This window comes from Loxodonta africana, chromosome 3 (assembly GCF_030014295.1).
Source record: "Loxodonta africana isolate mLoxAfr1 chromosome 3, mLoxAfr1.hap2, whole genome shotgun sequence".
Taxonomy (NCBI): Eukaryota; Metazoa; Chordata; class Mammalia; order Proboscidea; family Elephantidae; genus Loxodonta; species Loxodonta africana.
The window spans coordinates 192,717,905-192,741,216 of NC_087344.1; the positions used below are offsets into that span (position 1 = coordinate 192,717,905).

The 23,312-nt window shown below is 37.0% G+C and overlaps 1 protein-coding gene across 1 annotated transcript; it reads left to right on the forward strand.

The window, feature by feature from the left end:
• Nucleotides 1-16,014: 16,014 nt before the first annotated feature.
• Nucleotides 16,015-17,060, forward strand: LOC100653576 (olfactory receptor 10R2). The gene has a single exon (XM_003414960.3). It carries the CDS (start codon nucleotides 16,116-16,118, stop codon nucleotides 17,058-17,060), a length of 945 nt encoding a protein of 314 aa, XP_003415008.1. The 5' UTR covers nucleotides 16,015-16,115.
• Nucleotides 17,061-23,312: the final 6,252 nt, after the last annotated feature.

Consider the following 23,312-nt stretch of genomic DNA (forward strand, 5'->3'; position numbering starts at 1 on the left):
TGTCACTCAGGTCAACTCTTTAGATCTGTGTTTGATGGTCAGGGTTTGTAGATTGTCATGTATGTGATCGAGTCACTAGTTTTTCTGAGTCTTTGTTGCAAGAGGGATCCGAGGTAGCTTCTACCTAGTCAGCTATCTTGGCCCCCGATCTTATTTCTAGCTTTTTAAGGAAGCGCCAAATCGATTTCCGAAGTGGTTGTACCATTTGACATTCCCACCAGCAGAGGATAGGTGTTCCAATCTCTCCACAGCCTCTCCAACATTTATTGTTTTGTGTTTTTTGGATTAATGCCAACCTTGTTGGAGTGAGATGAAATCTCATTGTAGTTTTGATCTGCATTTCTCTAATGGCTAATGATCGTGAGCATTTCCTCATGTATCTGTTAGCTACCTAAATGTCTTTTTTAGTGAAGTGTCTATTCATATCTTTTGCCCAGTTTTTAATACGGTTGTTTGTCTTTTTGTAGTTGAGTTTTTGCAGTATCATGTAGATTTTAGAGATCAGACGCTGATCGGAAATGTCATAGGTAAAAACTTTTTCCCAGTCTGTAGGTATTCTTTTTACTCTTTTGGTGAAGGCTTTGGATGACCATAGGTGTTTGATTTTTAGGAGATCCCAGTTATCTAATTTTTCTTCTGCGTTCTTAATAATGTTTTTATATCATTTATGCCATGTATTACAGCTCCTAACATTGTCCCTATTTTTAGTTCCATGATCTTTATAATTTTAGATTTTATATTTGGGTCTTTGACCCATTTTGAGTTAGTTTTTGTGCATGGAGTGAGGTATGAGTCTTGTTTCATGTTTTTGCAGATGGATATCCAGTTATGGCAGCACCACTTGTTAAAAAGACTGTCTTTTTCCCCATTTAACTGTTTTGGGGCCTTTGTCAAATATCAACTGCTCATATGTGGATGGATTTATATAAGCCTGGATTCTCAATTCTGTTTCATTGGTCTATATGTATGTTGTTGTACCAGTACCAGGCTGTTTTGACTACTGTGGCAGTAGATAGAGTAAGGCCTTCCACTTTGTTCTTTTTCAGTAATTCTTTGTTTATCCTGGGCCTCTTTTCCTTCCATATGAAGTTGGTGATTTGTTTCTCCATCTCATTAAAGAATGTTGTTGGGTTTTGGATCAGAATTGCATTAAACGTATAGATCGCTTTTGGTAGAATAGAGAGTTTTATAATGTGAAGTCTTCTTATCCATGAGTGAGGTACGTTTTTCCACTTATGTAAGTCTCTTTTGGTTTCTTGCTGAAGTGTACTGTAGTTTCCTTTGTATAAGTCTTTTACATCTCTGGTAAGATTTATTCTTAAGTATTTTATCTTCTTGGGGGCTACTGTAAATGGTATTGATTTGGTGATTTCCTCTTTGATGTTCTTTTTCTTGGTGTAGAGGAATCCAACTGATTTTTGTATGTTTATCTTGTATCCGCATACTCTGCTCAACACTTCTATTAGTTTCAGCAGTTTTCTGGAGGATTCCTTAGGGTTTTCTGTGTATAAGATCATGTCATCTGCAAATAGAGACACTTTTACTTCTTCCTTGCCAGTCTGGATTCCCCTTATTTCTTTATGTAGCCTAATTGCTCTGGCTAGGGCCTCCTCCAAGACAATGTTGAATAAGAGCAGTAATAAAGGGAATCTTTGTCTGGTTCCCCATCTCATTGGGAATGCTTTCAGGCTTTCTCCATTTAGGGTGATGCTGGCTGTTGGCTTTGTATAAATGCCCTTTATTATGTTGAGGAATTTTCCTTGTATTCCTATTTTGCTGAGAGTTTTTATCATGAATGGGTGTTGAACTTTTGCAAATGCCTTTTCTGCATCAATTGATAAGATCATGTGATTCTTTTATTTATGTGGTGGATTACATGAATTGTTTTTCTAATGTTGAACCTTCCCTGCATACCTGGTATGAATCCTACTTGGCCATGGTGATTTATCTTTTTGATATGTTGTTGAATTCTGTTGGCTAGAATTTTGTTGAGGATTTTTGCATCTACTTTCATGAGGGATATAGGTCTATAATTTTCTTTTCTTGTGGTGTCTTTACCTGGTTTTGGTATGGTATCAGGGATATGGTGGTTTCATAGAATGAGTTTGGTAGTGTTCCACCCTTTTCTATGCTCTGAAATACCTTTAGTAGTAGTGGTGGTAATTCTTCTCTGAAAGTTTGGTAGAATTCTGCAGTGAAGCCGTCCGGACCGGGACTTTTTTTTGTTGGGAATTTTTTGATTACCTTTTCAATCTCTTCTTTTGTTATGGGTCTATTTAGTTGTTCTTCATCAGTTTGTGTTAGTTTAGGTAGGTAGTGTGTTTCTAGGAATTCATCCATTTCTTCTAGGTTTTCAAATTTGTTAAAGTATAATTTTTCTTAGTAATCTGATATGATTCTTTTAATTTCAGTTGGGTCTCTTGTAATATCGCCCATCTCATTTCTTATTTGGGTTATTTGCTTACTCTCCTGTTTTTCATTTGTCAGTTTGGACAATGGTTTATCAATTTTGTTGATTTTTTCAAAAAGCCAGCTTTTGGTCTTATTAATTCTTTCAATTGTTTTTCTATTTTCTATTTCATTTAGTTCAGCTCTAATTTTTATTATTTGTTGTCTTCTGATGCCTGAGGGTTTCTTTCGTTGCTCTCTTTCTATTTGTTCAAGTTGTAGGCATAATTCTTTGATTTTGACCCTTTCTTCTTCTTGGATGTGTGCGTTTATTGATATAAATTGATCTCTGAGCACTGCTTTTGCTGTGTCCCAAAGTTTCTGATAGGAAGTGTTTTCATTCTCATTGGTTTCTATGGATTTCTTTATTCCATGCTTAATGTCTTCTATAATCCAGTCGTTTTTGAGCAGGGTATTGTTCAGTTTCCAAGTGTTTGATTTCTTTTCCCTGCTTTTCCTGTTATTGATTTTTACTTCTATGGCCTTACAGTCAGAGAAGATGGTTTATAATATTTCAATGTTTTGGATTCTGCTACGGCTTGCTTTATGACCTCATATGTGTCTATTCTAGAGAATGTTCCATGTCTACTACAAAAGAAAGCATATTTGGTTGCTGTTGGGTGGAATGTTCTGTATATGTCTATGAGGTCAAGCTGGTTGATTGTGGCATTTAGATCTTCCTTGTCTTTTTTTGTCTTTATTGAGCTTCTTTCTGGATGTCCTGTCCTTCACCAAAAGTGGTGTTTTGAATTTTCCTACTATTATTGTGAAGTTGTCTATCTTACTTTTCAATGCTGATAGAGTTTGTTTTATGTATCTTGCAGCCCTGTCATTGGGTGGAAAAATATTTAATCTAGTTATATCTTCTTGATGTATTTTCCTTTAATCATTACATAGTGTCCTTCCTTATTCTTTCTGATGGATTTAACTTTAAAGTCTATTTTTTTAGAAATTAATATTGCCACTGCTGCTCTTTTTTGATTGTTATTTGCTTGATATATTTTTTTCCATCCTTTGAGTTTTAGTTTGTTTGTGTCTGTAAGCCTAAGGTGTGTCTCTTGTAGGCAGCATATAGATGGATCTTGTTTTTTAATCCATTCTGCCACTCTCTGTCTCTTTATTGGTGCTTTTAGTCCATTTACATTCAGGGTAATTATGGGTAGGTATTTTTTTTTTTTATGAATTTGGTGCTATCATTTTGATGTCTTTTTTTGTATGTTGTTGACAGTTTCTTTTTCCAACTTGATTTTATATGCCAAGTAGATTTTCTTCATATATTGTCCTTTACTCATATTTGTTGTTGTGAATTTTGTTTCTGCTGAGTCCATATTTTTCCCTCGTATTTTATTTTGTTGAGTAGGATAGTTTTTCTCCTTTGTGTTTACCTTATTATTTTCCCCTATTTTTCTAAAATTGAAACTAACTTATTTCTTTGTGTCACCGTATCATCCTCTTCATATGGAAGGTGTATGATTACATTTCTTAGTCCCTCTTTACTATTTCAGTGTTGTCTTCTTTTATATAACAACATTGCTGTTACCCTGTTTTGGGCTTTTTTTTTTATATAATGTTGCTTTGTTTTTTTTGATTTCCCTGTCTGGGTTGACTTCTGGTTGCTCTGCTCAGTGTTCTAGTCTTGGGGTGATACCTGATATTATTGATTTTCTAACCAAAGAACTCCCTTTAGTATTTCTTGTAGTTTTGGTTTGGTTTTTATGAATTCCCTAAACTTCTGTTTATCTGGAAATGACTTAATTTCACCTTCATATTTAAGGGACAGTTTTGCTGGGTATATGACTCTTGGCAGGCAATTTTTTTCCTTGAATTTTTTAAATATGTCATCCCACTGCCTTCTTGCCTGCATGGTTTCTGCTGAGTAGTCCAAGCTTATTCTCATTGGCTCTCCTTTGTAGGTGACTTTTCATTTATCCCTCACTGCTCTTATAATTCTCTCTTTATCTTTCGTTTTGGCAAGTTTGATTACAATATGTCTTGGTGACTTTCTTTTAACATCTATCTTATGTGGAGTTCAGTGAGCATCTTGGATAGGTATCTTCTCATCTTTCATGATATCAGTGAAGTTTTCTGCCAACAAATCTTCAACAATTCTCCCTGTGTTTTCTGTTATCCCTCCCTGTTCTGGTACTCCAATCACTCATAGGTTATTTCTCTTGATAGAGTCCCACATGATTCTTAAGGTTTCTTCATTTTTTAAAATACTTTCATCTGATTTTTCTTTAAATATAGTAGTGCCAAGTGATTTATGTTTGAGTTCCAAAATTCTAGCTTCTACTTGCTCAAGTCTGCTCCTCTGACTTTCTATTGAGTTGCCGTTTTTTGTAATTTTATTGTTAATCTTCTGAATTTCTGATTGCTGTCTGTCTATGGGTTTTTCCAGCTTATTAAACTTTTCATTATGTTCCTGAATAATCTTTCTAATTTCTTCAATTGCTTTATCTGTGTGTTCCTTGGCTTTTCCTGTGGCTTTTCTCATTTCCTTCCTGATGTCTTGAAGGGTTCTGTATATTAAACTTTTGTATTCTGCATCTGGTAATTCCAGGAATGTACTTTCATCTAGAAGATCCCTGGATTCTTTGTTTTGAGAGCCTGTTGAGGTGATTATGGTCTGTTTCTTTATGTGACTTGAGATTGACTGCTGTCTCTGAGCCATCTATAAGTTATTGTATTAGTTTTTGCTTGCTGACTGTGTCATAGCTTCTTGCTTTGTTTTGTTTTGGTATACCCCTACGGGTTGCTTGAGTGAGCTAGCTTGATTATTTTTGCCTTTGGCTCTCTCATGTCCTGTCCCGAGATGGCTAGAGCTATTATCATTTATATCAGTCTAGGAGCCCAGTCAGTTTTCTTGTATGTATTCGACTCAGGTTTCCAGGTAGCTGATCAACAAGTGTGTGGTACAGGCTCTGTCCTACAGTCTTAGAGGAGCAGGGGTGATTGGTGTATATACTGGTATCTGATTGCAGCAGGGGGTCACTCTCTGAACAAGGCAGGGGGCTAAGAACTGAACCCTGAGTGTCTCTGAGGAAACTGCGTCCCTGTTCCCTAGTTCATGCAGGTGGGTGGGTTTTGCAGATGGACCATGGGCACCCAAAGTTTTTGTTGTAAGGACTGGGAGGTATCAGTTATCTTTGGACCCCTGTTGCAGGTGGCTGGGTGACCTGAGTTAAGCTTGAGTCCTTAGGTCCATGATGTGGGTAGGTGGGGACCTTGTTTAATAAGCAAAGCAGTGTCAAACATCAAACACCCACCTCTTCACTGCACAGCTGAAACGGTTCGTCTGCCAACAATGGCCTGTTCTCCTGAAATAAGCCCACACAGGTCCATGCAGAAGTGAAAGGTGCTCAAAGTCCACGGATGGTTCATGCCTGGACAGGAGCTGCTTCTCTTCTGAGCTTCCCCGGTTAGTCGAGCTAGAAAATTATCTTTTCCCCCAAGTGCAAATTTTTCCTTCTCCAAGGCCGGGAGGATGGCTCTAGGTGCTCAACAGGTCCTATCTCAGGCCCAGGGAATTCAGTTGCTGAAGCTGGTTTGTGGGGGGGGGGGGGGGGTGAGTTAAAATATATGGAAGTACTTAGCTTTTGCCGAGAGCACTGTTCTCCTCAGGTTATGGAGGTGTGAGTGGGCTGTGTGGCTGGCTGCTTCTCCCTGAGGAAACTGTGGCTGAACGCTAGCACCAGCCCGCCGCGGCCGCCACCACTCTGGGAATGGCACCTGAGGGTTCCATGCGATTCAGTTCCGGTAACTCCTCTCTGCTTCTGAACTGTCTGTTCCACCCCCTGCCCCTCAGTTTGGTTTCTAAGCTCCCAGCTTGTCACAAATATACTCATTTCACTTATTTTTTTGGGTCTTTGTTGTAAAGAGGGCTCACCGGAAGCGTCTGTCTATTCCGCCATCTTGGCTCCGCCCATGTAATTGGTTTTATGTGTCCATTCTCGGCTTCCACCAGAAGGTAACTTCCAGAGGGTGGGGTGAGGCTCCTGTTCCAGTGCTGGAGTTGGAGCGGTGTCAAGGCAAAGGCTGTGTGTGCCCGGGCAAGGAGGCTGGAATGCGCTCCTGAATATGAACTTCTTGAAGGCATGGATTTTATATTAACTACAACCTTGTCTGCCCAGTTCCTTGTACAGTAACTGGCATGAAACAGGTCAAATGTTTGTCTTATGAATGACCTTGCCTATGATTAGACAGCAGTAAGTGAGGAAGCTGCTTCCTGATGCTAATGTTTGTTGTGCAAAACAACTTGCCATCCATCATCAGGTCCAGAATCTGGCTATCTGGCCCAATTCTCTGAGGAGACAGTCCCAATAACCTTCAGAGTTTGAAGAGATTCCAAATTAAAGTCATCTTTCTCTGTGAATGTCAACTTCATCTACCTAGTAGCCAAGCCATACACTTGGGAGTCATCTTCACCACTCTTTTTCTAATCATACCTGTCACTAACTCCTGTAGATTTACTGACTTAAAGTTTCTCAGTCACATCCCTTCTTTATTTCCATGGCTTTACTCTTTCTTCTTTGGATTGGTGCAAGAACTTCAAGTCTAGGTGTTCCCAGTCCATTCTTCTTCTGCTGCCAGGCTGACCCAAATTAAATTAGATAATATGTGAAACATTTAGAACAATGTCTGGCATATGGTGAGCACTATTTAAATGTTGATTATCATTTTCACTAACATCATCCTCTTTCTAAAACTTGAATCTCATCAGATGATATCCTAGAGTATAAATCCTTCAACAGATCCTAACAGATTTGAAAGTAAATTTTAACTCCGTAAGTTAAAATTTCTTGCCAAAAGTACTTTCTGTTCCAAATCGTGACACATTGTTTCATGTCTCCTTACCCTTATATTTATTATTTCATATTTTCTTGCAATTTACTTAGAGGCTTTCCTGATATAACACATTTCATGACAGAAACTAGGAACTAAAATAGATGTTTTTGGAATGAATCAATACATAAATGTTGTCTCTGGTTCTTGCACATGTATGCTCCCACACTATTTTCCATCCCCCAGATGTTCTCTTTGCTGCTGTCACTGCTGGATCTACAAGAACCTGCAAGTCTGTTGGTCTACCATTTCTCAAAGCTTACTCCTCCCCTTGAAATGGAGGCTAGCACTGGAAGAGCATAAAACCAAAACCCTGATGCCATAGAGTCTATTCCAACTCCTAGCGACTCTATAGGACAGAGTAGAACTACCCCACAAGGTTTCCAGGGGGAGGCTAGTGGATTCAAACTGTTGAACTTTTTGTTAGTAGCCAAGCTCTTAACCACTGCACCACCAAGTGCCTTCAACCAAAGTGTGAATAAACAAGGACTGTAGGAAGGGACTTTTGGGAGGAAGGGGTGCTACTGGATATTTTCTGCTGAGAGTGACCCATAGCCTCCAGATTTCTAATGTGTCACTTCTTTAGGGATTCTAAAATAGGAAACCAAATAATTCTTTGAGTCTATCTCATGGGTTCATCTCTTTGGCAAGAGAGCCTTGAGGTCCATTTTCCCCTTGGATCACAATTATTCATTGAGGGGGGTGGGGGCAGGATCTGTGTTAGGAGCAATGTGATAATGGCTCCCTAGGGTGCTGGGTAGCAAAATTACCAAGCAGGGTATTGAAATTATAATGCTAACGACCAGAATATAGCCTATTATTATCACTCAAAAGGGTCATAGCTGTGTCAGACTATGCAGAAGAGCCATAATGGACACTGTTCTAGGAAGTGAGGTGGTGAGTCTTGTGCTGCTGGTTTTAAAAAAAAATAGGAGAATGGAAGGAAGGCTTTAACACATACTGGGAGTGGTGATAATTATGGAGAATCACTTGGACATTTATGTAAGACCTTGGATTGTGTGTCCATGGGCAAATAGTGTAGCTCATTTGAACTTCACTGCTGTGATTCAGAGACAGGACAACTGCATTCAACTCTTCCCTACACTCAAATTTTGAGCAACTTGAAATTCTTTGGCATTGGGAACTTGTTCTTATTTCATAAATGGCTTAAAAATTACTCCTTAAATTATCTCAAATCTAAAGCGCATCTGTGTCATCTCAAAAATCAGAACTAGTCATGCCTTTTACGTTGTGTTCAATTCAGAAATTGTGGAGATTTTAGTACTGTGGTCTATGTATCCATGATAAGGAAAGATTGGGAGAGACAATAGGAAAGGTAGTTGGATGGAGAGACAAGATAGTAGTGCTCAGAGTGGGTTCTTAATGTTAGGAAAAAAATATTAGAGATATCATAGAATGGCCATAGGCTATATCTATAGCACCAATTCAAGGACAGAATAAAGGAAATGTTTCTTTAGGGCTTATTATGTGTGATTCTGGCTTATATTTTTTCCTCACACTGTCCATTAATCCCCATAATTTTCCAATTTCAGAGGAGAAAACTAAGATTCAAGACGACTAAATGATTTACTCAAAGAAAATACTGAAATAAAGAATGTGGACTCAGACTTTTTTACAGTTTATCTTGTGCTTTTTTTTCACAACACATCTTTCTCTAGCTTTTTTGCTCATTGGATGTACCTTCAGCATCTACATGACAAATACCTACAAATAGTTTTCATGATTTATGTATATGTTAATTTGTTTCATAAATGATTTGCTCGCATAGATTTTGAAGATTTGTTCTTTGTTAGGAATGTTGATGCTGAGTTACAGATATGCATGAGAAGGCATGGTGCCTGGCACAGAACTTTTGTTAAATGATCTCTGCCTTGAGATCTCAGAGCTCAAATTGTCCTGGCAAGAAGGAAATGATAATAGATTGTTATCTAGAATGTGAGAAGTTCTAAAATGTAAGTTTCATAAGGTCAGGGTCTTTGTTTTGTTTGCTGATGTATCCCAGGAACCAAATAGAGTGACTGGGACTTAGTATGTGCTCAGTAAGTTTGTGTTGATTTGAAAGAAGAGCTAACAGAACCTGACTTGGGAGTGAATTGTTTGTTTTTGTTCTTTTTCCTGAGATATCAGAGGATCTGCTCAAACACAGGCAAAGGCATAAAATTTGGTATAAAATTTTGGAACTGGAAGAGATGAATTTGTAGTAAGAAATCAGGTTATCCATAGCATTTTCATCTTTTTCTTGAAGAGCTTAGAATTTTATAGAGTTTTGAGTAAGAAGATATTTTTAAGTTGTAAATTTTGATATCCCTGGGTCTTGAAATGTACCACTTTTTCCCATTTGAACTGTTCATTTTCCAACAAGGTTGCTGCTGAGTCAGGTGGTCAGTCCGTGTAAAAATGGCGTGGGGGTGGTGTCTGACCTCCTCTAACTTCACAACTGGGGAAGGAGACCATGGCAAGAAAGGCCACACGGAAGTGGGCCATCACACTACAGGCCATCGTGTTATATATTCTTTATTCATAGCTCTTCCGGCAAGACAGAGTAAGAAATATATTTTACATACTTAGCATGCACAGATACAAACACAAAATGAAAGAAAACATTCACTTTAAATAAAAGTTACACTAATACTCTGTGTAATTTTCCTTTATCTATCTGCTATTTGACTTTTAAAGCTGCTGATTGTTGACTGTAAAATTGATTCTATAACCCTGTGAATAAGCATATAATTTTAAAATCACTGTCTTAGAATGGCAGATTTGTTTAGGGAGGGCAGAGCTGGGTTAGAAAAATAAGAGTAAAAGAAAATCATAGCACTAAGAGAATGCTCAGGTTTTAGGTTTTCTATGTAGCAGGCACAGTTTTAAGAAATTTGCATATGCTAATATATTTAATTCTCCCAACAGCCCATTTTTCAAGTGAGAAAACTAACACAGAGAGGTTAAGTAACTTGTTGAAGGTCACTCAATCACCAAATGGAAGAAGTGGGACCCAACCCCAAGTTATTGGGCCCCAGATTCTGTAGTCTCAGCCACTACTCATTATTGGCTTTCTTACATCTAATACTATGACTTCCAGATTTTCCTTGTTATAAGTACGTATTTATACATAAACCTTTTATAGTAGGGTAGACTTTCAGAAATGGAACTACTGGAACAAATTGAATGACTGTATTTAAGAGTCTTGATATATTTTGGTGCGTTTCTTTGTATAAATTTATAACCAATTTAGAATCCCATTAAAAAATATTTTTGTTGCTTATGATATAAACCAGATCTCCACTAATTTCATAAGTGTAAAGGGTTTTTCAGTTCAATTTTAATTTTCAGTACATTTAAATAAAGCAAAACTAATTTTTAAATGTTTGATGCATTTTATTTCTTATTTTATGAATTGTATGCTTATATTCTTTTTATCCATTATCTACTTTAGAATTTTTGTTATTCTCTCAATTGGTTTGTAATAATATTTATTAGTATTAACATTTGAGAGATATATTTTTCAATTTGTTTTTTGTTTTCTAATATTTCTGATTAGGTTTTTGATATACACAAACATTTCATGTAGTCAAATTTTTGGTTATTTACTATTTTCTGATTACTCTTCATTATCCTTAAGCTTAGCTTTTCAAGTTTTCCATTCAGAGGTACATTTTTTTCTGATCCTTTTAATTTTTTTTGCATTTTATAACATATTCGTAAGAATTTATTTTTGGATTTTATGTGAGTTATAGTTTGAAACTGATTTTGTCTATTATTAAAGAAGCATTTATTCAGTAACTAATATGTATCAGGAACAGTTTATATGGCTTTGGCATCATCTTGTGGATAAAGGTTTATTGAACTTCTTTATGAAACAATATGGGTGTGGTGTCTTTTTTGAGGGATTGCTCTTTGATAATATTCTGTACTTTTTCTACGGAAGTTGGTCTATGTAACTATTTTTATTTCTATTGAGGTCATGTCTATGAATTATCTTCTACAAAACTATTGATTGCATCTAGCTTTTTAAATTTCTTTCAAAAATTTGTGTGAAAGATTCTATTATGATGTTTGAACATGTCTTTGAAATGTTTATTCCCTTTGTTATTTTGTACAATGTATATTTGTGCTTTCTCTTAATTTTTTTAGAATAAAATAGTAGTAGATTGTTTCTTTTGTTTACATTTTTCAAAGATCAATGTAGGTGCATATAAATGTATGAGTGTATGTATGTATCTGTGTTTGCATGTATATATTCTAGTGTTTTCTGTATTATCATTTTAATCGTATTATTTAATTCATTTTAATTTTTAAATTTGTTATTTTGTAACTTTCTGATGTTTTATTTGTTATTATTTTTTTCATTTTTATTGGTAAAAATATTTAAGGATAGGAACTTTCCTCTGATCTCTGCTTTAATTTTAGCTTATACATATATTCTAATATATAGAGTATAACTGATATTATTTTCTAAACTTATTTCATTTTACTTTGTATTTATACTTTGACCTAGTAATTGTTTATGAAAATGAAATTGTTCATGAAAATGAAAGAGCATTTTTACTTTATTGGCCATTGGTAATTTTAATAAATTGGGATCAGTGAGGGTTGTTTATATCATTTCCACATTGTGACATTGTTTGAAGTTTTCTTTGTGGCATAATCCACAGTCAACATTCATGAATACTTCATGCACCTTGAAAAAAAAGTATATATACTTCTTTGTTAGGATACAAAGTTCAATACATACCCATAAAATATACTTCACTGATTTTGAACTCTTAAAGTCTCCCCAATCCTTACTTATATATATATTTTTTACTCTTCTGAACAGAGTGCTGTGTTTGTTTCCCATTATTAGTGTGTCTGCCTGGTTCTCCTTGTAAATATTTTATAATCTCTGTCTTACAAAGGTTGCACCTGTGTTTTTTAGGACATGAACTCATGTTTATTATAATTTTATTGTTAATTGTAGCTGTTAGCATTAAAAACATATATATATATATTTTCACATAATGCTACTGAATTTTAAATTTACAGATATAAATATCATAACCCTTACTTTTAAGGTTTCTGTTATATTGGTATAGTTTGCTCATGTCTTTATTTTTGCCTTTCTGAATCAATTGGTAATAAATGTGTCTCTTATCTAATGCATATAGTTAAGGTTTGCCTTTCAGAATCTATCCCATGGCTTTTTTTCTTTAGTCCCTTTTTCTAAACAAACAAACAAAACCCATTACATTCAAGTAGATTCCAACTTACAGCGACCCCATAGGATAGAGTAGAACTGCCTCACAAGATTTCTAAGGCTGTAATCTTTATGGATCGATGGCACTGTTTGTTTTTTTTTAATCTTTATGGAAGCAGAATGCCACATCTTTCTGCCTTGGAGCAGCGGTGGGTTTGATCATTGACCTTTCAGTTAGCAGCTGGGCACTTAACCACTGCACCATCAGGGCTCCTTTGCTTTTTCTAAGGTATTCATTATTTGGTTTATCAGTGTTAAATGACAGCCATTGAGTCTCATCTATTTTATTCAGCAATAAGTAAGCTTTCTCTACTTCATTATTTCTCTTTTCCATTTCTTATTTTTTTAAATGTGCTATTTTTAATTTTTTAGGCATATAACTTTTATATGCTATGCTTCTACCCTTATTCTCACACGTTTGGGTCTTGGATTTACGGTTAGATATCTTTACTCAGTGTCCACAAGTAGTCCTTCCGCGCAAAGACCCATGAATTCCTGTGAATGGAGCTCTTCATGTAGTGACTTCACCAAGAAAAGCTAGTCATTTTGGATATTCCTGGAGTGTAAGCAGGTTTAAAATTATTTTTATATAGCTCTACCAGTGAAAATTCTTGGTCAAACTTGAATTTCTTGAAAACATCAACATTCTTTCATTGTGCATTTTATATTTCTGTGAAGAAATTTGATTCCAATATGATTTTTTTATTGCTAGTGACCTATTTGTTCAAAGGCATTGACACTTTTTCCTTATATTTAAATATTAACAATTTTACTAGGATATGTCTCAGAGATGACTGTTTGATCCATTTTCCCAAATAAATGATGTATCTTTCAATACATAGATGTAGGTCTTCTTTTATTCCAGGAAAACTTCCTTTAATAATAGTTTTAAATAATCAGTTTGCTTTACTGGGACTGCAATAATATTTATGTTGCATCTGCTTTGTCTTTCCTTGTCTATACTTTCTCTCTAATCCTTTTAAAGTATTTCTCTATTTCATTTAATTTCTTAATATCTGTAGTTTTGCTAGTTTTCTTCTGTTGTTCTTTTTGTTTTTGTTCATTTGTTTTGTTGTTGAGTTGTCATTTACTGAAATGTATTAGATATTTTCATGATTTGCTTCTTTTCCTACCCTTTAGGTTTATTCTCCCTTTTTTATGTTCCAGAATGTTTTATCTCATATTGTGTTAGGGTTTTTCTTTTTGGTAATCCTTGATTACAGGTAAATTTGTAATCCTTGATTAAAGATAAATTTGTCCCAGACTAGTATTTAAGAAGTTAAGTAAATAAATAATTAAAATTAAAAAAAAAATTTCTACTTGTTAGAAATCAGGTAGTAAATAGAATAAATTTGAACTAAAATATAAAAAACTAAATATACACCACTAAAAAGTATTCTTCTTTTCCCGAATTATCAAGTTTTAAGACTCTCACTAAAAACACAAAACTAAACCCACTGCTGTCAAGTCAATTCCAACTCCTAGCAATCTTGCAGGACAGAGCGGAACAGTCCCACAGGGTTTCTAAGGCTGTGATCTTTACGAAGGAACCCTCATGGCACAGTGGTTAAGAGCTCAGACTGCTAACCAAAAAGTTGGCAGTTTGAATCCACCAGTCGAAACCCTATGGGGAAGTTCTATAGGGTCATTATGAGTCAGAGTCTACTTGATGGCAACATGTTTGGTTAATCTTTACCAACGCAGACTGCCACAATCGCCCTGGAGCAGCTGGTGGGTTTGAACTACCAACCTTGCGGGCAGCAGAGCCCTTAACCACGGTGCCACTAGGCTCCATAAAAACTCACACTGGGGAATTAAAAGTAGTGTATGTTTCTTTACTTTTATTCTATAGAGAAGATTACTGAAAAATCCTGACCCCAAAATACTTATAAATCTCTTCATGCCTCCATAGCCCACGTACCCATTACCCACTGCCGTTGAGTCGATTCCGACTCATAGCGACCCTATAGGACAGAGTAGAACCGCCCCGTAGAGTTTCCAAGGAGTGCCTGGCGGATTCAAACTGCCGACCTCTTGGTTAGGAGCTGTAATACCTAACCACTAGCCACCAGGGTTTCCATAACCCACATACAATGTTTTTTTTTTTTTTTAAGTAGTTTATCTCTGAAAATTCAATGACTCTACAGCAGACCATGTTGTGTTCTAGGCTGGTGAATTCCAAAGGGAGCTATGAAAAACACAGGTGGCGATGAGTAAGGGAAGTGGAGGAGAAAGGTGGTAAGGATAACCCTGATCACTTAGGAAATAGCCTACATTTAGATAGAGACGATGTATCAAAATCAGTTTGCTTAATTTTTTTTAATGTTTATATGGTAGTCCAAAGAGGAACATAAGTGAATTATCATCACTCTTAAACTAACTCTGTCTGTATTGAATTCCATAGACCCCAACCCCAATCTGTTGTTCATGGGCATAATCTTCTCTTCTGTTTGTGTATATTTATGTCATGGCTCTGTTTATTGGCTGTTGGAGATAAAATTGAGCACTAATAGCATGATAAACTCTAGCTTCACAGACTTAAAATGCAAACAATTTATAATTATTTTATAACAATTTTTGATGATCTGTGATGTGTTCCAAGAACACATAGAGATCCTAAAGGACATCTAAGTTGATGAATATTAAATGAGTCTTAATGCCTCAATGGCCTCTATATAGTGATTAAAACAGACACATATACAAAAAGTTAAATCACTAAAACGATACCTATAGATGCCATCGAGTCAACTCCGACTGCTGTCGGGTCAATTCTAACTCACAGCAACCCACTAGGACAGAGTAGAACAATCCCACTGGGTTTCCAAGGCTGTAATCCTTACAGAAGCGGACTGCCACATCTTCTCCAGGTGGGCTTGAACCACCAACCTTTCAGTTAGCAGCTGAGCGCTTAACTACTGCACCACCAGGGCTCTTTATGGATGCTCTATCCCCCTCTAAATAGCTCAATGGTTTTATTTTTAAAAATAGCTTTGTTGAGGTAAACATTGCATGCCATAAAAATCATCCATTTTGAATGTACAATTCAGGGATATTTAGAAAATTCGTAGAGTTGCGCAACCGTCACCACTATCCAGTGTTAGAAGTGTCCACACAGAGAGTAGAAGTGTGGAGGAGGCTAGCCCAGCTGCTCTCTCCATGGCTTTAGCTCCACTTTCTTTCTCAGATACAAGGCTACAGTGGGTATGACACCCATTCTATTTTTTAGTCCTTAGCTCTGGGAACAATCATTTCTAGTAGTCTTAGAAACACCAAGTCAGGAAAACACAGGAAGAAACAGGAGTTAATTGAGTGCAGTAGTGATCTTAGTAGCCAGATAAAATTAAATGCATGGTAAATCTGAAAGACTGCCAAAACCAACAGAGAAAGCCAAAGTATCCAAAAAAATCATGCAGAGTTGAAAAGAGAGAAATAATCCTGTTCAGCCGAACTGAGATCCTACTACTCTGTGTTCCACCTCTATTCTCGTTTTCAGTTTAGGAGGAGAAATATCCTAACCTCTTATATCCGTGTACCTGAATATAGTTTATTTTATCTCTCCTCTCTGTAGGTCATGGCAGAAAACCTCACAATGGTCACTGAGTTCCTGTTAATAGGTTTTTCAAGCCTTGGTGAAATTCAGCTTGCCCTCTTTGTTGTTTTTCTCTTTCTGTATCTAGTCATTCTGAGTGGCAACGTCACCATCATCAGTATCATCCGCCTGGATCGAAACCTCCACACACCAATGTACTTCTTCCTTGGCATTCTCTCCACCTCTGAGACTTTCTACACCTTTGTGATTTTACCTAAGATGCTCATCAATCTACTTTCTGTGGCCAGGACAATATCCTACACCTGCTGTGTCATTCAAATGTTCTTTTTCCTTGGCTTTGCTATTACCAACTGCCTGCTATTAGGTGTGATGGGTTATGATCGCTATGCTGCCATTTGTCACCCTCTGCATTACCCAATCCTTATGAGTTGGCAGATGTGTGGAAAACTGGCAGCTGCCTGTGGGTTTGGAGGTTTCTTGGCCTCCCCTATGGTAGTAAATTTAGTTTTTAGCCTTCCTTTCTGTAATGCCAACAAGGTCAACCATTACTTCTGTGACATCTCACCAGTCATTCGTCTGGCTTGCACCAATACCGATGTTCATGAATTTGTCATCTTCATCTGTGGAGTTCTCGTACTTGTGGTGCCTTTCTTCTTTGTGTGTATTTCTTATCTCTGCATCTTGAGGACTATCCTGAAGATTCCCTCAGTTGAGGGGCGGAAGAAATCCTTTTCCACATGTTCCTCTCACCTCACTGTTGTCATTATTCACTATGGTTGTGCTTCCTTCATCTACCTAAGGCCTACAGCAAGCTATGTGTCCAATAAGGACAGGCTAGTGATGGTGATATACACCATTGTCACTCCATTACTAAATCCCATGGTATACAGCCTCAGAAACAAGGATGTCCAGTTTGCTCTCAGAAGAGTGTTAGGAAAGAAAGTAACTTTAAAATCATGTAAATGAAATATTATTTTAGATGCTATAATAAGGAATTCCCTTTTTATCACATGTGCACTATAACTGTAACTAATTCTTGAAAAACATAACTATATAAGATGCACACCATAAAATGTATTTTGTTCTCACTCTCCTTTTAAATTCAATCTATGGGCTAATACTTTTCAGCTTTTTGAGTGGAATCTCAGGGAGGTTGAGGCATAATTTCCCAACTCACTGTAAAAACTAAAAGTCTAAATTTCATTTCATGTTAAACTTTTTTCCGTTCTTCTGTAAGTCAGGAAGTCTACAGTGGAACCAAGTTGGCGGGGGTGGGGAAAACATTCCATTTTCTATATTAGCTATATCAGCTCTGTAAACAACCACTTCTCTGTTTACTAACTTCAGTGACTGACCCTTGATAAATTATAGTTAGGGAGGGAGAAGAATTAGGTGGAGAGCTTTTCTTAGTTGACTGTCACTCTCATGCTCTGGTAATGGTGCTCTCAGGTCTTAGCTGACGTTGCACACTGAGTCTTTCTTGTGTGAGGAGATTTCATGGGCTTCTGGAAGACTGCCTTACTGGGAACTGTTACCACATTTCTTGTGACATGGGTGAGGCCAGCTGTGGTTGGGAGCTTGTGAATTTGTCTCTTAATTCTGAGAGTCCACCACTTATCTGGATCCTGTCTCTTCTGGAGATCTTCTTGGGAAAAACCCCTTTAAACTATTTCAGAATGTTTTTTTCTGCCAACGGGCACATACCAGCCCAAAAGGAAAACTCATGCAGCTTGCCTCCACAGTGAATTGCCGTGCAGACATCTTTCTCTCTGCTCTGGCACTTCAGGTCAATGGCCACAGAATTCTACAGTTAGAAATCTCAGGATGAATCAGATACATATCCACTGTGTTTCTTTGTCTCCAAGGCACACAAAGCAAAGTCTGAAAATGGTTCCCTCCTTCTGAAGGAGATAAAATATCAAGAACTCCAGTAGTTTCTCCTGAGAAAATATTCTTCTCCTTTTTTACTCCACACTTTTATTCTATGAGAGTAGTTGACACATTTTCTTACCTCAGCTTTTGTGCTTCAACTGAAACTAAGAAAAGCTTCCTTTTTTTTTTTAAACAGGATATTACACTACTGCCTGTTTTTCCTCTAGAATAAGATGTTATGGTAGTATTTATTGGTGCATGTCGAGTACAGAAAGTTATTTTTTGCATAAAGAATGAAGTAGTTGGCTAACCGGTAGTGTTCTCCTGGATGATCTAATCACTTTGGGCAGTGTATACAGGACACGGTTCTTTGAGAATCTTTTGAAAACTATGCATCCAATAAATTAAATTGTCCTCATGCACATAAAAAAAAAAAATTTATGGGGGGGAGAAAAGAACTTGTTTACAATTTAAGGAGTTCACAGGTTTTCTAAAGCTCGCCTGTGGACCTGATTTGTGAAGGTCTTTGTTCCTGGCCAAACTCATCGGAACCATTTAGTGCTATTCTTATCATTTTATATTATCATTTTACTTTTAACATTTTTTTGTAACTAATTTTTCTTTTTTCTTGCTTGAGAGATAACTTATATCCTCATGTCACAGTACGTACATATTTTATAATTTAATTATAATGTCAGGAGAAATTAATTAGTATTCATGCAGCTACCTTATAGATCTCCTTAATAAATTTAATTTGCCTTTCAATGTTCAATTTTAGAAAAAAAGTCTCACTATGGGGTAAATGGGAAAGATATCCTTGTGAAGATAGAGAATACAATTTCTTAGACTAATGTTTATTATGTCATATTTGTTGCAAAAAAAATAGAAATACTGTGTAGCCTAGAATTTAAGATTTTTGAACATAGAGTATGTAGACATTAAAAACTAAAATTTATACTAGAGGAAGAAGGGGTAATTAATGGGAAGCTCCAGATATAGACTTTATATTTAATACTTTGATTAACTTTCATAACCTGTTGTCGAGTTAGGAATAATTTTTACAGCAATGAAATAATTTTGAAAACAACAAAATAATTTCCACAACAGTGTGATTTTTAAATTTTTATCTACCTCATGGGTTAATTCTCTCTCTCCTTTTTTGGCGTGTGTGTCTCTTGAGTCTTTTTTTGTTAGTATAAACATGCTGAAGTTGAAGTTATTCTTTAAAACTGATGAAAATGATAATCACGTGTTTCCACAGAAAAATACCTTGCAGTGATAGAATGACCACATGGGTCCCACCTCATCATACTACAGCCATCGTTACATAAGAGGATGGTAAAAGATGAGCCTGAATTCACCTCACTGGATAGCTGACTCCTCCAATTAACGCTTGTAAGTGAGATCCTTATGTGTTGGCCTAGAAAACAGAGTTTCTCAACTGAGAAGACCATTGCCTCCTTTCATCGAATGTATAATCCTATCCCTCATCAAAGTGTTCCTCCATTTTCACTTCTTTCATGATATATTTCCATATTTCCATTCTTCAGATCATCATTGCAGTTAAGGTCTCACTTATGCCTCTTACTGACTCTGATTTTTTCAGGCAATTGTGCCCATATCTTATCTCCTCTATGAAACTGTCAGTAATGTAAAAGGAAGTACTTTGTCATACCTACTAATTTGCCCCTCCTGTTGTAATCTATATGCCTGACACAGTAAGTAGCATGCAGTGGGCGACTAACAAATATCTCTTAACTTTAACTGAATAAAGGACTGCTCTGCTTAGCTAAAGAGAGCAAATAAGAGTACACATGAAAGTATAGCAATATTGATGCTCCCCAAGTGGTTTAAAGCCACAACAATCATTTATTTTGCTCATACATCTGCAGTTTGGGAGAGGGCTTTATGAGGATGGTTTGTCTTTGCTCCGTGCAATGTCCTCTGGGCAACTTGACTGGTGCTGAAGGATCAGCTTCCAAAATGGAAACGTGTTTCTGGAGGATAGCCAGGAGCTGAGGCAGGGCTGTGGACTGGGAGCTTCACGTCTCCATGTAAGCCTCTCCATGGAGTGGTCTGGACTTCTACACAGCATGGTGGCTGAGTGCAAATCCTGAATATTCTAAGATGCAGGTAGCAGAGGCTGCTGTTCTTTTTTTTTTTTTTTTTAAATTTTTATTAAGCTTCAAGTGAACATTTACCATTCCAATCAGTCTGTCACATGTAGGTTTACATACATCTTACTCCCTTCTCCCACTTGCTCTCCCCCTATTGAGTCAGCCCTTACAGTCTCTCGTTTCGTGCCAATTTTACCTTCTTCCCTCTCTCTCTATCTTCCCATCCCCCCTCCAGTCAAGAGTTGCCAACACACTCTCCCGTGTCCACCTAATTTAATTAGCTCACTCTTCATCAGTATCTCTCTCCCCCCCACTGACCAGTCCTTTTCATGCCTGATGATTTGTCTTCGGGGATGGTTCCTGTCCTGTGCCATCAGAAGTTCTGGGGAGCATTGTCTCTGGGATTCCTCTAGTCGCAATCATACCATTAGGTGTGGTCTTTTAATGAGAATTTGGGGTCTGCATCCCATTGGTCTCCTGCTCCCTCAGGAGTTGTCTGTTGTGTTCCCTGACAGGGCAGACATCGATTGTGGCCGGGCACCAACTAGTTCTTCTGGTCTCAGGATACTGTAGGTCTCTGGTTCAAGTGGCCCTTTCTGTCTCTTGGGTTCTTAGTTGTCGTGTGACCTTGGTGTTCTTCCTTTGCCTTTGCTCCCGGTGGGTTGAGACCAATTAATGTATTTTAGATGGCTGCTTGTTGGCATTTAGGACCCCAGGTGCCACAATTCAAAGTGGGATGCAGAGTGTTTTCATAATAGAATTGTTTTGCCCATTGATTTAGAAGTCCTCTCAAACCAAGTTCCCCAGACCCCAGCCCCTGCTTCGTTATCCTTTGAAGCTTTCATTTTATCTCGGAAACCTCTTTACTTTTAATCCTGTCCAATTAGGCTGACCTTCCTTGTTTTGAGTGTTGTCTTTCCCTTCACCCAAAGCAGTTCCCATCTACAGATTGATCAATAAAAAGCCCTCTCCCTCCCTCCCTCCCCCCTTTGTAACCACAAAAGTATGTGTTCTTTTCCGTTTTTTTCTATTTCTCAAGATCTTATAATAGTGGTCTTATACAATATTTGTCCTTTTGCAACTGACTCATTTCGCTCAGCATAATGCCTTCCAGATTCCTCCATGTTATGAAATGTTTCAGAGATTCGTCACTGTTCTTTATCGATGCGTAGTATTCCATTGTGTGAATATACCACAATTTATTTACCCATTCGTCCATTGATGGACATCTTGGTTGCTTCCAGCTTTTTGCTATTGTAAACAGAGCTGCAATAAACATGGGTGTGCATATATCTGTTTGTGTGAAGGGTCTTGTATCTTTAGGGTATATTCCGAGGAGTGGGATTTCTGGGTTGTATGGTAGTTCTATTTCTAACTGTTTAAGATAACGCCAGATGGATTTCCAAAGTGGTTGTACCATTTTACAATCCCACCAGCAGTGTATGAGAGTTCCAGTCTCTCCGCAGCCTCTCCAACATTTATTATTTTGTGTTTTTTGAATTAATGCCAGTCTAGTTGGTGTCAGATGGAACCTCATCGTAGTTTTAATTTGCATTTCTCTAATGGCTAATGATCGAGAGCATTTTCTCATGTATCTGTTGGCTGCCTGAATATCTTCCTTAGTGAAATGTGTGTTCATATCCTTTGCCCACTTCTTGATTGGGTTGTTTGTCTTTTTGTGGTTGAGTTTTGACAGAATCATGTAGATTTTAGAGATCAGGCGCTGGTCGGAGATGTCATAGCTGAAAATTCTTTCCCAGTCTGTAGGTGGTCTTTCTACTCTTTTGGTGAAGTCTTTAGATGAGCATAGGTGTTTGATTTTTAGGAGCTCCCAGTTATCTGGTTTCTCTTCATCATTTTTGGTAATGTTTTGTATTCTGTTTATGCCCTGTATTAGGGCTCCTAGGGTAGATCCTATTTTTTCTTCCATGATCTTTATCGTTTTAGTCTTTATGTTTAGGTCTTTGATCCACTTGGAGTTAGTTTTTGTGCATGGTGTGAGGTATGGGTCCTGTTTCATTCTTTTGCAAATGGATATCCAGGTATGCCAGCACCATTTGTTAAAAAGACTATTATTTCCCCAATTGACTGACACTGGTCCTTTGTCAAATATCAGCTGCTCATAAATGGATGGATTTATATCTGGATTCTCAATTCTGTTCCATTGGTCTATGTGCCTGTTGTTGTACCAGTACCAGGCTGTTTTGACTACTGTAGCTATATAATAGGTTCTGAAATCAGGTAGGGTGAGGCCTCCCACTTCCTTCTTCTTTTTCAGTAATGTTTTGCTTATCCGGGGGTTCTTTCCTTTCCATATGAAATTAGTGATTTGTTTCTCTATTCCCTTAAAGTATGACACTGGTATTTGGATTGGAAGTGCGTTGTATGTATAAATGGCTTTTGGTAGAATAGACATTTTTACTATGTTAAGTCTTCCTATCCATGAGCAGGGTATGTTTTTCCATTTAAGTGTGTCCTTTTGAATTTCTTGTAGCAGAGTTTTATAGTTTTCTTTGTATAGGTCTTTTACATCCTTGGTAAGATTTATTCCTAAGTATTTTATCTTCTTGGGGGCTACTGTGAATGGTATTGATTTGGTTATTTCCTCTTCGGTGTTCTTTTTGTTGATGTAGAGGAATCCAAGTGATTTTTGTATGTTTATTTTATATCCTGAGACTCTTCCAAACTCTTCTATTAGTTTCAGTAGTTTTCTGGAGGATTTCTTAGGGTTTTCCATGTATACGATCATGTCATCTGCAAATAGTGATAGCTTTACTTCCTCCTTACCAATCTGGATACCCTTTATTTCTTTGTCTAGCCTAATTGCCCTGGCTAGGACTTCAAGTATGATGTTGAATAAGAGCGGTGATAAAGGGCATCCTTGTCTGGTTCCCGTTCTCAAGGGAAATGCTTTCAGGTTCTCTCCATTTAGAGTGATATTGGCTGTTGGCTTTGCATATATGCCCCTTATTATGTTGAGGAATTTTCCTTCAATTCCTATTTTGGTGAGAGTTTTTATCATAAATGGGTGTTGGCCTTTTCAAATGCCTTTTCTGCATCAATTGATAAGATCATGTGGTTTTTGTCTTTTGTTTTATTTATGTGATGGATTACATTAATGGTTTTTCTGATATTAAACCAGTCTTGCATACCTGGTATAAATCCCACTTGATCAGGGTGAATTATTTTTTTGATGTGTTGTTGGATTCTATTGGCTAGAATTTTGTTA

What these genes read in the sequence shown, in the direction of transcription:
- LOC100653576 (XM_003414960.3), top strand. Translation starts at nt 16,116, where the DNA reads ATGGCAGAAAACCTCACAATGGTCACTGAGTTCCTGTTAATAGGTTTT.